The sequence below is a fragment of the Poecilia reticulata genome, chromosome 15 (assembly GCF_904066995.2).
Source record: "Poecilia reticulata chromosome 15, P_reticulata-male-v2, whole genome shotgun sequence".
NCBI lineage: Eukaryota > Metazoa > Chordata > Actinopteri > Cyprinodontiformes > Poeciliidae > Poecilia > Poecilia reticulata.
In genome coordinates, this window is record NC_088844.1 from 23298484 (window position 1) to 23314303 (window position 15820).

Sequence of the window (15820 nt, forward strand, 5' to 3'; positions counted from 1 at the left end):
TGATCAGTCATCATAGTCACATGTTTGGTGAAGTCCAGAATTATTCATTCCCCTGGCAGGTTTAGGTTTAAAGTGATCTTTTAATTTTAACTTTTTTTAAAATGAAATATACATTTTTACTCATTTTTGTTTGTCTTATTTATAATAAGTCCCTGTATAAAGCAAACTTCTGAGTTAAATGAAAAATAAACCTAGATCTATATAATCTAGGTGAATTTAGCATTCAACTGTACAAATAAATGGATTTTATTTTTCAGGAATTTCAGGCGTCAAATATTGTAGCATCAGTGAGTGTACTAAAAATATACATTTCTTATTGTGGCATCCCCCAGCTAAACGGTAAATAAATTAACTCAAATTTAATATTTGAAGTTTCAGAAATCTTTCCATGTGAGATTATACTACTGTGATAAAACTAAAAACCTTTGGCACGTATTTACTGATGTAAATACATTTCAAAATCACACGAAAAATAACAAAAATGGCTAATTTAAAAAGGTACAAATGCATTGGTGTGGTTATGAAATAAAGTTTTTTTCTTTTTTTTTTTTTTTTGATAAATGTTTTCTATGATGCTGTATGTGATTACACTGCATCTAAATCAGAAAAATGTTTATTTTCTCTTTATAAGCATTAAGTTTTTGCTTTCTGCAGCTGTAAAAACCTGCTTACTGTGAAGGAACTTGAAAATGTCAATGCGACCTAAGCAAGAGTAGTTGATGTAGTGGATGGCAACTGATAAAGTCATGCAGACAATTGGTTAACTTCATATTCATATAAGTTAATCAATGGTCATATCACAACACAGATGTGTGCATTTACTCTGATTTTCTGGGTCAGATGTCTGAGCAGGACCCTGAACCCTTTATCCGTCCGTCTCTTGGAGGGTACAAAAATGCAAGAAGCTTATCAACAATTCAGGACAAAGGGGATTTGGCTGTTTGGTGGGAGGGTGAGGTTTTGATGGGGGAGAGGGTGCTTAGACGTGGTGAGATCTCTCCAGTTATTGCTCTTTGTGGTACCAGCCCAGGAGGCACACTGACAGCTGCAGACAGGAAGGAGGGGGCAAGAGATGATGTATGGTCCGGGAAGCCCTCAGCTAAAAGGCCAAACACAGCTGATAAAAATCTGACATATTGTTACACAACAGCCTGCACAAGCCTTCCTCAAGCAGCACACAAAATTGACTTTATCCTGTGGAGAACATACGACGTACACGGGGGTGTGGAGGCGAAATAAACTACTTATCTTTTGTGATGCCAAATAATCTCGGAGCAGAAACCTGCGCATGGTGAGTTTCCGGAAATCAAGGTCATGTCAGAGTGTCAAGCTGGTTTCTGCATTCCCACAATTCCTGCCAGGCCCTCAGAGCAGCTGTGCATATGGCAGCCAGGCACTGCGGGCACAGATTGAGTCTTAATTTAACTTCTTGTTAAAAAAAACAAAAAAACAACAAAACTATTTCTGTTGGACTTTAGTTATTTATTAGTTTACTGATCAATTGTTGGGAGTGTTTTAGGGTGGATACAACATAAAATTTCTGGAATAGCTTCATGTTCCTGCCATGTCTGTGCCAGAAAACCATGCAATTTTCTTTAAAAACCTCTAACAATTATGAGAGTGATGATATATTCAGAATTAGCTTATATGACCTTAACTCCATCTAGGACTTTATAGGTCCAGGGTCAGGAAAAATGGAGCTAACATCTCCACAGACCACACACATCCTGGACACAAAATATGTTTTCCGTTAGTATGGGGCTATGGGAAACAAAACTAACAGCTAAATTAAAACTAAAAGCTAAAACCAACACCTCAGAGCTTCACAAGACCCAGTTTGTAGGGAAAAATGATGCTTTAATAGTGATCAAGAACATGAACAGAATCCAGGCAGCACAGGTGAGCGATGAGACAAGGAAATGCAGACGCTGGTAGCACTGGAAGTTACACCAAACCAATGACATGAATGAAGGATCTGACAGGGAGCAGGGGACACAGGTGAGGTTAAATACACAGGAAGTAATCAGGGAACACGAGACACAGCTGGGATCAATCAAGGGCAAGACACAAAGGGACTAAATTAACAACAAAAAAAACACAGGAACCTAAATCCTCACACAAAGTCAAGTTCTTTGTTTTTACACATAAACGCAGCAATTAAAGCTGATTCTGATAAGCAGAGATGGGTAGAGTACCCAACATTTATGCTCAAGTGATATCATACTTCGGTATATTCAAAGTAAAAAGTAATCATTCAAAAAAACAAACAAAACTCAATTCTAAAGTATATAACTTCTGTTATATACTGGGTTTGTTACATGCACCTTCACATCTGAACACCATGACATGTACATACTTACCGCAATGTGTATATCCACATTGCAGATTGTATACTAATGTGAAAGAAAAAGTAAGACATTTAAATCCAAGTGTCTGAATGCCTCTCACAGTCAGGCACTTCTTGTTCGGAGTTATTAAATACAGCTTTATATGTGCACATATTAACAGGTGGATAGATAAAGTGAAATGGGATTCCAGGGCTGTGGAAATGAGGCCATTTGATCCACCATTTTACCTCCTGCCCAGCACAGACAGTTCTTAAACTCACTCTTACCGCTACATCCCTTACATGGCCTCCCATAAGGCTGCTTGCGTCCTGCAGCTTTGGGTTTCAAAGCCTGCTAAACAACAGAACTGACCTTCTTGAAGCCTGCAAGTTGAAAGCTCAGAGATTTTCAATAAAACATAAATCTATTCTCTTTTATACAGTTAATTGTACTGTCTCACTCTGTATTTCAGCGAAGTTACTCAAGTAAGGAACAACCACGTTTCCGTCCCTGTGGGAATGTGTCATATGTTGAGGGTCATGCATCCCTCCAAAGGCAGTAGCACCATTTTCTATCAACCGTCGGGAAGGGTGAGGACCTGAGGATACCTTTCTCCTGTTACACTGTCCTGATGGCTCCTTCTGATCTCTTTGAAAGACACTGCCGACCCCTGTGAGCCACTTAGGTCTAAGACGCTTCACCCCACCTTTGGGAGGACATGTCAGGCGGTCAGTCTTTAAGAGATTGGACAGGGGGAAAAGGCAGCAAAATGTTGTGCAGTCGTTTTTAGCAGTTGTCGAGTCCAGCGCATGTTTTGCTCTACATAACCCCCCACACTTAAAGGAAAAGCCTCCAGAGTGTGCTGACATGCAAGCATAGTGAGCTGTTTGCTGTGTCTGCAGGGGAGGGCTACAACCCCCCGCAGCTGCGACGGGAGCAGTAGGAGCTGTCAGCGAATCGCATAGAGGTCAGGGGGTGGAGAGGACACAAAGATCTGGGACACGGCGATCAATCGATTGGCTGGTGCTGCGTCCCTCTGGGCCCTTACACGATACGGCTGTCGCTGCAAACATGACGGAGAGGGAAAAGCACACAGAAATGTCTTCAGTATGGCAGTCAGTGCATTCCAAAGGAATAGATGCCATATGTGAAGGCAGTGACTAATTGTATCAGTCACTTCCTGAATGTCAATGTGGATCATTATACGCCCCTCACTCTACTGCACATTTGCCTTGTGTTTCATGTAGAGATATACAACTTTAATTGAAAAATACACCAGCATCCCCTGCTTATGCATACAGCTAAGCCTGGCTTCCACCACTGTTTTGAAAAACTTGCATCACATAGACGCTGTTGATAAGTATTTACGTAAATACATTGCGAATATATGTGGCAATTAAACCAATATTAACATAATTCGATCTTATTCTGGGCTACGCAGACATGCTGTCTGCTCTGATGGTTCAGTAACTTTAGCAAAAACAACGACTGACATTTGTTAGACTAATTCAGCCAGTAAGTACTTGTCCAGTTGGTCCTTGAAACTGACAGTTAAGTTATGAGTCCCTGTAAAATCAGAAAAACTGATAATTTTAAGTAATCTCTTACGTTTTTTCGAAGTTGTATATTACAAAAAATAGATAAATAAGAGTGATATCTCAGTAAATATGCTCTATCCAGAACAGGAGCCCAAAAAGGACTTCAACAGGACTTCATTTCCTCATGTTAAAACCAACATAAACCATTTTCAAAGCACCAGAATACATGGTAACATAGAAAACAGTGTGAACACAACAAAGTAGTATTTATTGTTTTCTGGCTCCACTTTCTTTATCACTAGATTATTCCTTTTTTTTTTTTTTTTTTTTCAAATAGCAGAAAAACATGTGGAAAAAATTAACTGGAAAGATTGATCAGTACTGACGGTGTGTTTTGAGCATTTTAAATGTGAGATGCTGCGTGACCTCACGCTGACAGGCAGTACCATGCAAGCCCTCCGAAGCCTTCAGTACATCTGTGATTGAGCTACTTTGCAGAAGTATGTGATAAGTGTTTCCAGGTGCACTTCTTAAATCCTCCCTCAGATCTGCAGGCTTACAGAGAATCATGTCATGCTTCTAATCCTCCTCATATAATATTCCAACATTTCTGCTGCTGTCAGAATCAGCACAACCACCAAAACACGGAAACTGCTATCTCTGACAGTTTAGCTTCACTGCCCCAAAGCTGACCTCTCCGCTACGTTAAATCTTTTCACTTTCTTTGCAGATAAGTGACAAATATTGCTACATGTTCTGAAATTAAAGTAAAATATTTATGGCATTTGAGCTTTTACAGCGTTCTAACACTCTTTTAATTGTAGCTACACTTTAGCTGCTCTGAATCTTTGGATGTCAACAACAAGCAGCACTACTCACCAAACCAGTAAAAAGCTTACGCCAGTTTCCTTCTAGTTTTTTTTTTTTTGTTCAAAGTAAACATCAAAACTTTTGAGATGCCCAAATTAGTCATTTTTCTTCTCTACTGTAACTAATCCAAAGCAGACACTGAATATTTTTGCAATGCTAAGCAGCATTAGTTTGCAAAGGCTTTATGAGTTGAATTCATTATGCAACCATGTCCACAGAGAGCGTCTGGTTCCTCAGCTTTAAATGAAGCGGCGATTATTTATGTTTAAATCACATCTCTGAATGGGGTCATGTTTTAATATGCAAAAAGATGGCTTGTGATGTGGAGATGTTCTTAGCTTTGCCGACCTTTAATCTCTCGTTTCATCTTATGGCGTTTCTTCTCAAAGTAGTCCAGACAGACAAGACAAAAAAATAAAAGAAATTTTTGTAACACAAGTGTGTCAAAAATTAATCTTTAATCACAGCAAAAACAAAACCTTGTTTTGAGTTTTATTAAGTATTTAGTCTTTGCCTCAGAAGGTGGAAAAAAGTAGTTAAATCACACGAGTTCAAACAGTATCAAACTGTGAATTCATAATTGAGGAGCAGATAAAATGCAACGTAACTGAAGGCACTGAGAGCTTAACTATTAATATTTAGGTTAACATAAAGGGGAACAGATAACCGAAAGCACAACAGGGAGAAAATGAAAAGAAGAGTGATGATCAAAAACAATCAAAACAGTTCCAGACGTTTACATACAACTATCATAAATGTGAACGTCAGTTTCAACCTTTAACATATAAACAACAAATTGATGCAGAAGTTTAATTTATTGAGTATTTTCTCTGATCCACACAGGATCAAAACTATACATCTGGTTGAATTCAAAGCTTTTTTGAAAATATAAAGAGGCTTTGGATATTTGTCCGGTTTTAAGACCCAACTGTGTCCAAGTCTTTATCATGTGACCCAAACTGTCAATCTCTGATTTAAATTTTTTTTTAATAATGTTCAAGGATAAACACAGGAAGCTCCAAACCAAAACGTATTGAAACACAAGGCACATCGACCACTCTGAAGCCCGTTTGGAGTCATCTTAAAGAATCAAAAACTGACTTAAGACTCAAATTTTAACTTTTTGAGATGGTTTAACTAAAATAGCGATCTCTATCCTTTTTTTCAGAGACCATTTTTGAAATATTATAAGGAAAGTGCACCTTTGGAAGCTAAAAAACGCTGGAGCAAAGCTCCTTCACATGCTATTGGTTGGTGTTTGAAAGACAGCCAATCAACGAGTGCCGTTCATTTTCCTTGGTGCTGATTGGCTATACCCAGAAGAGCGGAAGTAATATAGACCATGGATGCTAGCTTCTGCAGTCGTGCAAAAACAGGTTCCACAGATCATAATAAGCCATACAAAGGTACATTTGGAGTTTCAACTATTAAAATAGGCATTTAGGAGCGTTTTTAGAGCGAGTATCAAGTGTTCGCAACTTTTAGCCTTTCGCCGGCAGTCCCGAACTCCCACGAACATCAGGGTTTCGAGGACGTCTGTGGTTTCTCCGCAACTTGGTGAGCGACATTTATTAGCATATTAGTGAGGGTTTATGTTTAATTTTGACAATGCAGTGGCTCAGAAATCAGCTCAAATTGCACTCTGAAATCCATTAAAGACCTAAAATAATAACATTCATGCCCATAATGACATTCGAATATTGCTAATGGTGTATGTATGTATTTTGGAGCTTGAAATGAGTGAATTTGGTGACATTTTCTTTTAATTTTCTCTCCAGTAGGCAGCAGTACCGTTGGCAGTCCAGTAACCCCACTGCATGACGCTACCACCTCCATACTTGATAATTTACTTTTTGTTGATGACATAAAAAATACAGAAAATATTTAAGCTTGTTAATCCAACTCTTGTTTTCTGAAATTACAGGAGTTGAAAGCTGCATTATCTTTCCATCTTGACATAAATCGTTGAGAGAAATCCTTCATTGTCCTGAATTAATATGACATTCATAACAGCGATGACTGTATGTACACTTCTGAGTTGAACTGTAAGTACACAGTGCACACTTTGCAGTGTGTTAGCAGTTGTGTTTTTATCCGACTTAAAAAGTGAAGGATCAAAAAAAGAGACACTCGTACAACAGGTTATTTATAATGACTTTTAAGGCTCTGTAGTGATTTATCACAAACGCATCAAAAACATAACTAGGATAAGTGTTTTGCTCATAAATATGGTCAGTAGTAGTGTGTTTTTATTTAAATGTGCACTGCACGTTAGAAGCTATCTTCAAAAACCAGCATGTATACGCTCAGGGCTCTTTTTTCCCAAAGAACTTTTTAAAGACAGATTTGTTGCGAGGTCGCGGGAGGCTCGAGTAGCTTTTCAGAGCAGAGTCCTTAAACACGTCTGGCTGCCATGAAGGTGAGGGCAGCACTGGAGGCTCCAGACCTCTGCTTATCGACGAGCTGTCTGCCGAACTGCCCCCGACCACCAGAGTCACACAGTAGTTGGATCCTTTTTCCACCCCTTCTCCTCCAGGAGAGTGTTGCATGGGTTTAATCTTCTGGTACGTTGCTGAAAAATAACCAATATTCAGATCGAATGTGATAAATGATAAATTTCAGGCTAATCGAAGCAACCTAACCTGACGTAAAAGAGTGGGAGCGGTGCTTGCTGCTGAGCCAGTTCTGGCTGCTGGTTGCAGGGGAGTGAGAGGAGGAAGGAGAAGTGTTGTCTACAGAAAGTCTGTGAGTCACTGTCTGCGTTAAGCTGCATTCATCACCATCATCATCATCATCATCATCATCTGTGGGGGTCAAATGAGAGCAGAAAAGCTGAGTAAGAAGAGATTTACATTTACTGTAAAAACAAACCCCTTTAGCAATCATGTGACACTACAGCTGTTCAATGTTGAGTGCTTCAGCTCCACCTAGTGGCAGCTGCTGTACCTACAACATCCAACAGCATTTCCATTGTAAGATATTTATTTGGCCGAGGGTGAGTTCAGACACATGCAGTTCATGAATGTTACGCAGATGTCTCTCTTGGTAAACAGTTCTCCACTCTTACCACAGCAGCCTGGATCCAACGATGAGGTCTTGGACTTCTCATCCGCTCTTTGGCTCTGGAGCATGTGACTCTGCTCTCTGGTGAGAACGACAATTTCTTTGGTTTGATCGCTGCTCTGCTGTTTCAACCTTGGGAATGAGTGGGTGACTTTGTGCTGGGAATGGCAGAGAGTGCTGGTTTGATCCTGGCATCTAAAGCATAAGAGCAGGTAACAGTCAACATTAACAAATGCTGCACAGAATGTTAGCATTTTATGCAAATTATTTTGAACATTATCTTACAAAGAGATGGGAAAGGCTTGATCACCAGGAACATTTGTTGGTGAAGACATGAGCTCACTTTGACCTTTGACAGAAGAAAAGGTCCCATCACAGTTATTCACTATAAACACAACTATTAACATAAAAAACAGAATGCAGTACAACCCATAAAAAATCTTATGGGTTGTACTGCAACCCATAAATCTTATAAAAATATAAGATTTTTTTATATTTTGTCATGCTCCAACCACAATTTGCTGGATTATATTGAGATTTTATGTCACAGATTAACACTAAATATTGCATAATTGTGTAAGTGGAAGGAAAACAATACATGAATTTCAAAACAATCTGTGAACAAAAGTGTGGTGAGCATTTGTATTCCAGAAAGAAAACTTGTGAGAGGGTGCAAAGGGTTTATGATAGTGGCAGCAGGATAATGACCCTAAACATACAACCAGAGCTTTACATCAAAGCATATTTATGTGCTAGAATGGTCTAGTCTAGTCCAGACCTAAATCCTATGGAGAAACTGTGGTAAGACTTAAAAGGTAATATTCACAGATGCTTTCTGTGTGAGCTGTTCTACAAAGAACTGACAAAGATTTCAGTCTCAAGATGTGCAAAAATTGTAGAAACATATCCAAAAAAACAAGTCTTTACTAAAGTGACGGCAACAAAAATAAATAAAATAAAATGTTGAATCATTTTCTTTCCACTTTATTTGGAATTTTGTGTGGCTCTATTACGTAAAATCACAATAAAATACATTAATGTGTGTGATCGTGATGTGAAAAATATGCTTTTCAAAGCCTCAGTATTAAATTTACCTGTGCTTGCTTGTATTTTCATGATCCACTTCTTCATCAAGAAGCGGGAGGTGGTATTAAACAAGTATTCAGACCCGTCACGGAGCCTGAAGAGCAGAAACGATGGCGGTAAAGAAAAACTTGCAGCACATACGTTTCACAATCGCTGTAATTTGTAATAACAACTTGGCTGTTTGCCCAGGATTACCGTAGTCGGAAGCAGTTGGGTTTTTTGGTGTAGTCTGGGGCAGCCGAGCACTCGGCTCCCATGAGGTTCAGCGGTAGACCGCATGCAGAGCTCTGAAGCACAAACTCATTATTAGTCACCACATGCCAACTGCTTTACAGATATCATATCTGCTTTCTGCTTACGCGCAGTGTATCCTTTCTGTCCTGGAAGAAGCACAAGGTGTGTCTATATAGGACAGCGTGGTAGGAGTTCCAGCCTCTGGAGGCAGCCTGTGAAAATAAGATAAGACCACATGCTGCTGACTCTGGGCTTTACATCTGCTGACTATGTAGGCCTAAACATTTCTTACTTTCTTTCCTCCCAGCTGCAGCTTGTGCTTCCTCTCCAGGGTTCCCTCCATAGACTGATGCTCCGGTTTTCCACTCTACATGGGTTTGAATTAAAAACCACATTCATGCAAAAGGATCAACTAACAACAAACAATATTTCCGCTCCGGTTTCAGTCTTACTAGGATGAAACAGCGCCCTCCTGTGGCTACTAGTTCTGGAGGCTTTGCTACGTCTTTCAGATTTTTCTGGCAGGCTTCGTTCAAACCCATATTGACTGAAAGGAGACTCATAGACTGGTTCTGTTAAAAAAAAAAAAATACACAGAACATTACTTAGGTTTGCTAAAGTTAAGATACAGACTTGCACCCTACAGATGTGTAAATATATATATATATATATATATATATATATATCATTGCAGTAATAAAATCTCCAGAGCCAAATCAACCTTTTCTCATGAACTAAATCTCATTTAAAAAACTAGGGAATCCAGAATGATCCAAATATTGTGCAGAATAATAGTCAAACATCTCTAGAAACGCTAACCTTGTGAAATGTTATAGAAGACTAAGGAAGTTTTAAAACAATCAATTCAAAACACTGATTTTCTTTAAATCAAAACTTAAAACACACCTGTTTAGAGTTGCCTTTGATTAATAAAAATTGGAATATTGATTAATATATTTAATATATATTTTGATGATGGCATTTGACAAAATGTAATGTTTACTAATTGTTTCATAATTGGTTACTATATTATGCTTATATTAGACATAACCTGCCTTGTTGCTAATATGTGCTACACAAATAAACATTAACAGTAGACATATAAATAATTGTTTAAAATAAATATTGCTTAATTCTGGATTATTTTCACCTCTGAATAAATGGACTCAAAGTAACGGTTGAATTTTTCTAAATACTTTTGTGTGAGATCATTTTCAATAAAAGGTTATTTTATTTTAGGACTTTTATAGGCACTCTAACTACAAGTTGAGAGCAAAGATAATAAATTAATTATTTAGGAACCACTGTTGGAGTATTTATTGATACTTTATTGAGTGACATGACCCAACATCAACGGCTTTAACTCATTTCTGGGGAATCTGTTAACATTTTCATTCAGGAAAATTAGACTTCAACATAAGCTGTTTTTAACCTCTGAGAACAAATTTGATTCTAAAATAACTTTACAGCATGTCTTCACCATACTTTAAGAAACAAACTTACCTGTGAGTACGTGGTTAGCTCCTCTCCTTCCTTCATCTCCTTCTGTTCCCCCTCTTCCTCCTCTCTGTATTGGTAAACGTATCTCGGATTGTCGCCGACATCTGGAAGCTTCACTGGATCAGACGCCGTCTCGTTCAGCATCACTGCAGTCTTGCTGGCCGGTTCCCTGTTGGGAAACGCCGCCCAGGACCTCCGGTCCGCTGTGGCCAGAGGAGGGAGGTGATCTTTGGAGCTCTGCCACTTCTCATAACCCAGACAGCTCTGGATGTGGGGGGGGAGTTTGAACTCGGCTATGAGGAGGTTTGGTTCTGAGGCGGTGACCAGGTTTCTGTAGAGAACAGGTGGCTCTGTGACAGGAGGGGAGCTGGAAAGTGGATCTCCGGTTTGGTTGGGCTGGTACATGATGTCTGAGCAGATGCTCTGCCTGTAGTTGGTATTCTGCTTCCAGATGTCCTCCAGTTCCTCTTCTTCCTCCTCAAACTGCTGGTGGTCGACATGGACCGGCTCTGTGTTAATATTCACGGACTCTGGGGATGAACTTGAGAACACGGCATAGTTTTCTCTTGTTGTAGTCGGGTCTATGCCTCCCACCTCAAGGGAAATAAGTTTCCCCACCACTCCTTTAGGCCGGGGCTGATCCGGACAGGGAGCATCGGTGCAAAGCTTGAAACTGCTGGAGGTGGAGATGCCAGAATCTACAGAGTCCTGTCGAACGCTGACGCTCATCGTTGACTTCAGATTCACTCTCACATGAGAAGCTTGGTTTGATTTCAGCCGACGACTGTTTTCATGCTCACACTGGGATTTTGTGCATTTATGGAACTGGTGTCCATTCAGGTCCCGGATGAGCGTATGGACACTGAGACACTCGTGTTTATGAGGGACTGAGCAGCAGTTATGGACTTGGTTCATGTAAATAGGCGGCTTTGAAGGCGGACTGATTTCTTTTGTTGTAGATTTAGTATCCGACGAGATTTCGTCCTTCTCCTCTGATCCGGCACAAGGTTCTTCCAGGGAAGATGGTTGTAAACTCACCTCCTCATCAGGTAGATCTTTTGCTGCAGCTATTAACTCCTGTGTTTCAGAAGAGCTAATTTCACTTCCTGTGATGGCCGCCAGGACGTGGGTCTGTCTGAAAGAGCTCAGAACTGTTTTTCTTTGAGAAAGAGGGTCAGAATCTGTTGTATCTGCCTTTTTAGACTCTGGAGGGGCAATAGTGATGATTTCCTGAATGCTGGGGATAAGGGTCATGTCTTTTGGGAGATCGAAGCTCAACACTGAGCCCAAAGAGAGGACTCTGCAGTGGTTTCTCCCATGAGCCTCTGATGGAGAAGTTGTTGGTCCAGATGATACGGCGTACGGAGTGATGCTGTTTTCTCCTGAACACTCTGAATCGATGTCTTTCACAAGAGGGTTTTTCATGTAAGCCCCAGTGCCTGCAACATTTCTGTTCTTCTGCAAGCTCTTCTTCCTCTGACCTTCCTTCAGTGGCCATGTTTGAGTGTTATACGTGACTGTCTCAGAGTCATACCGCTGCATCCCACTGGTCTGCTCATCCACGTCCATGATTCTCTGTATCGTGTGTCTGCGCTCGTCTCGCTTCCTTTTCCTCTTCTTGCTCATCCGTTTGAGGCTGCAGAAGATGGAGCTGCCGCCGCTTCCCGTCGTGGGGCGGAAACCGACGTTGGTCGTTTGTGGGTCAGTCACAGGAGAAGATTGTGAAGAGCAGGAGGAGGAAGCGGATGGCCATAAAGTAGGGGAGTCTGAGGCTGCAGAACGACTCTTTAGGCGGGGAAGGGTGATACTCTCGTACACCGGGGCAATAGCCAGGGTGCTGTCCTTAACATGCAGGTAAGTACTTACCTGTGAAAAGACAGAAAAAGATTAAATGCATGAGGATGAGCGGATATTTACTGAATGTGTCCTTGCTATGTCTTGTAAAAGAAGAAAAATAAAAGCGAACTATTTTTAGTAAAAAAGAAAAAACTGAAACATATGTCATGCTTTTATATTCAGACCCATTACCTTTAGATACCCCTCAATAAAATATAGTGCAACCAATAACAATCAAATGTCACATAACTAGTAATGCATCTCTGTAGAAATTAAGCCCACAGCAGTTGGTTAGAGAACATTAGTGAACATATAACCATAAAAAAGCATGACAACCAAAGAAAGAGATGGGGATAAAGTTGTGGAGACATTTTACACACGGTTAGATTATGACACACTATTTAAAACAGTCCAGAAAATAGAACATTACTTAGAGAAGCAACTAAAAGGCCCATGGTAACATTCAACGCTCACTGTCAATAGCTGCATTTCCATTGGTCATATAATTACAGACATTTTAAAAATAGATTTGCTTAACGGAAACAAGAACTCTTATTTTTTTTATAAAAGTTTTGGTGCTACGATGTTGTGTTTTTGTTTTTGGGCTGTAACAAAATTGATTAAATTGATTTATTTCACAAAACTGCAATGGAAACTCTCTTTTTGCTTCACGTGAGTCATATAATCAACAGCTGGATTTTGCCACTGAGACAAACCACAAAGAAGAATACAACAGGAAGTAGTTGGAGGATGATTGTGCTGCATATTTTTTCAGTGACTTTAATGGGATTTCTTATTTAGTGGAAACACCACAACTGCAAAATTGTGTCTTTTTAGGACATCAACAGAGTATTGACATAGTTTTGCGCACATTTGTAATGGAAACACAGCTATCGTTACAACTGTTGATCAAAATGTTTCACATCTCACTAACAACTATAAACATCCAAATGGAATAAAGCTGTAATAAAATAAATAACAGACATTTAACTGATTTTATGGTTTACACAATGCAGACATGTGGAGGTAAAGTATTTCTTATTCCTGGGGACCATAGTGAATACTCAGTCATCTCTATGTTTCAACTTTCATTATTGAGGAGAATCTGGCTGGTTGATTGGACTAGACCATTTAAAACCAAATCTGTTGAAAGGAGGACACTTCTATTCTGGGCTCATTTTTGAAGAAGATGCTCCAGTCAGATGAGATCAAAGTGTGACATTGGCTGGAAGAAAACATGTTAGAGGATGCAAAAAATAGCCTGAGACGCAGATTCATTTTCTAGCAGGATAAACACCCTGAGATCAAAGCACAGAACACATTCAAATTCAAAACCTGAATTACATCAAGAATCTGTGGCAAGATGGAAACAGTTTTTCACAGATGCTCTTCATTCACAACTCTCTTATCACATAATATCCCAATAAAATACACAGAAGTTTGTGGGTGTTAAGATACAAAATGTAAGAGCAGCTTTGCAAGGCCCTGTATAGTTGGCAAAACTATGAGCGGCTCAAGCTTGATGTTCAGTGAAATAAAGAATTTTGGAGAAACACTCATCAAAGAAAACTCTGGATTAACAAATATTTATGAAGCATACAAAAATGTATAAAAAGCACATGACGGAACATGAGTCCAACGGCAGACTCAGGATTTAATCAGAATCATATGTGTCTGCATATGTCGTCATACACAGCTGTAATGCCCTGACCTTTCAACTCTGTGACTAATCTCTTGTAGCTGCATAAGCTCCAGACTATAAATCATGTAGTGCAGTCTGGAGCCTTTCTGAAAGGTTCAGCACCAGTTCTCTCGTCTCATGACGGCAGCTCCACCAGCATGTGGGACACACTCCTACTGGGAGCCATTTTGGAGCTGAGGATGAGGTCACTCATTTCACACAATCACGGCAGAGCCGGGCGAGAGTCAGACCTGAGCAGGTTTACATCAGGCTCATCAAAGGCAAGAGAGGGTTTCTGTCAACAGTCACAGCAGGGAGGAGACTGTGTGTGCTTTTCTTACTCATCGCTCACATCGTTTCTGTCATCACCACTTTTCAGCTTTAAATCTAGCCTCATTTTACAAGTAAAAATCCTCAAAAAAAACTTTTAATGACGAGAAAAAAAAAGTTTGGTTATCTGCTGGGATTTCACCCATTGATTTGAGTTTCTAAGAGACAAGCTGAAAATACAACAGGAAACTTTACTACTTTTTTTTCAGATTAGGTTAGCTAACACCTGAATGAACTTGTCCGGCCTGCTAACGAACAGTTCATTTGATTCAGGTGTGTTGAAAAACGGAGGCACCCAAAGGTTGCAGGAAAGTAGCTTTGAGAGATTGGACTTTGGGAGCCCTGTATTAGGCCTAGGCCAGATAAAAACACAAAGTTGATAGAAATTTATTTAATTACAAAACCCTAAAATATAGTTTTAGCTACAAGATGAGATGATAGCATGATTCAAATTAGCTTTAGGGGAAATGTGTTAATGAAAGTTAATTTCTGTGTGAATTGGAAGAGCCGAATGTTGGTTTCATCAGGGAGTCACACTTCTTTAATCAACTAGAATAATGTCCAAGCCAGTAATTGGGCAGCAAAAAAGGCTAATATGTTTGAAGTGTTTCTGCTTCAACACACCTTTATCAGCAGCAATTTTGTCAAAAATAAATCCAGAAATAAAGGATGGGAGCAAAACATCCTCCAGCAGCAAATTTGCTTGAAAATAGAGTTCAGAATTTTGTAAGTTCCACCAATTTAAGTCTTTTTAAGGCCTAGATAAGACCACTAGGATTTAAATGTAGGACCTACACAAGTCTGTTAAATCTGCACGTATTTAAGATCAATTAATGCCTAAATTTTATTTAAAACTCAGCAGAAACCCCGGAGGAGCAGTTTGCTGGTGAATCTTTTTGTCCAGCATGATTGAGCACCAGGTCACAAGGCAAATGGGATAAATATACGTCCTAGAGATCAGATCATTGACTTTTTCAGTTCTTTGAGACGCTGTGATCAATCTTCAGGAAGATAGTGAGGGAAAGAAAAGCTCTAATGAACGAAGAATGCATCGCACTCGACCAGGATTTGGACCAGAAGCTGGGGGAAAGAGAAACAGGGGGAATGGCAGCAATATTAAAAAAGAAACGTCAACACTGGAATTATAGATGCTTTGCTTAATCTTGCTGTATTTCTCAATAAAAGCCTGAAAAACATATATTTTTATATTCAAATACAGCATAAAGAGGAAAAATCTAAAGTCTCAAAACAGACTTTCATTTTCAAAGAATGAATAAAGTTTACTTATTCAGAGTCTAAACATTTGCTGCATTTATTTATTATCCATCCATCCATTTTCTGCCACTTATCCGGGG

General features: G+C 39.5%; 1 protein-coding gene across 9 annotated transcripts in view; it reads right to left on the minus strand.

Moving 5' to 3' along the window:
* Positions 1-5174: 5174 nt before the first annotated feature.
* The window catches only part of mymx (myomixer), a 42802-nt gene continuing 32156 nt past the window's right edge, over positions 5175-15820 (minus strand). For 8 of the 9 annotated variants that reach the window (XM_081616201.1, XM_081616204.1, XM_081616203.1 and 5 more), the window contains 10 exons: positions 10622-12484; positions 9571-9690; positions 9411-9485; positions 9244-9330; positions 9080-9171; positions 8893-8978; positions 8084-8147; positions 7806-7993; positions 7378-7539; positions 5175-7307 (listed from right to left, as the gene is read on the minus strand). In XM_081616201.1, coding sequence (XP_081472327.1) covers positions 7042-7307; positions 7378-7539; positions 7806-7993; positions 8084-8147; positions 8893-8978; positions 9080-9171; positions 9244-9330; positions 9411-9485; positions 9571-9690; positions 10622-12484 — 3003 coding nt within the window. In that variant the 3' untranslated portion in view covers positions 5175-7041. Of the gene's footprint in view, positions 7308-7377; positions 7540-7802; positions 7994-8083; positions 8148-8892; positions 8979-9079; positions 9172-9243; positions 9331-9410; positions 9486-9570; positions 9691-10621; positions 12485-15820 lie in introns of all 9 variants that reach the window. The other variant, XM_081616200.1, reaches the window with a different exon arrangement.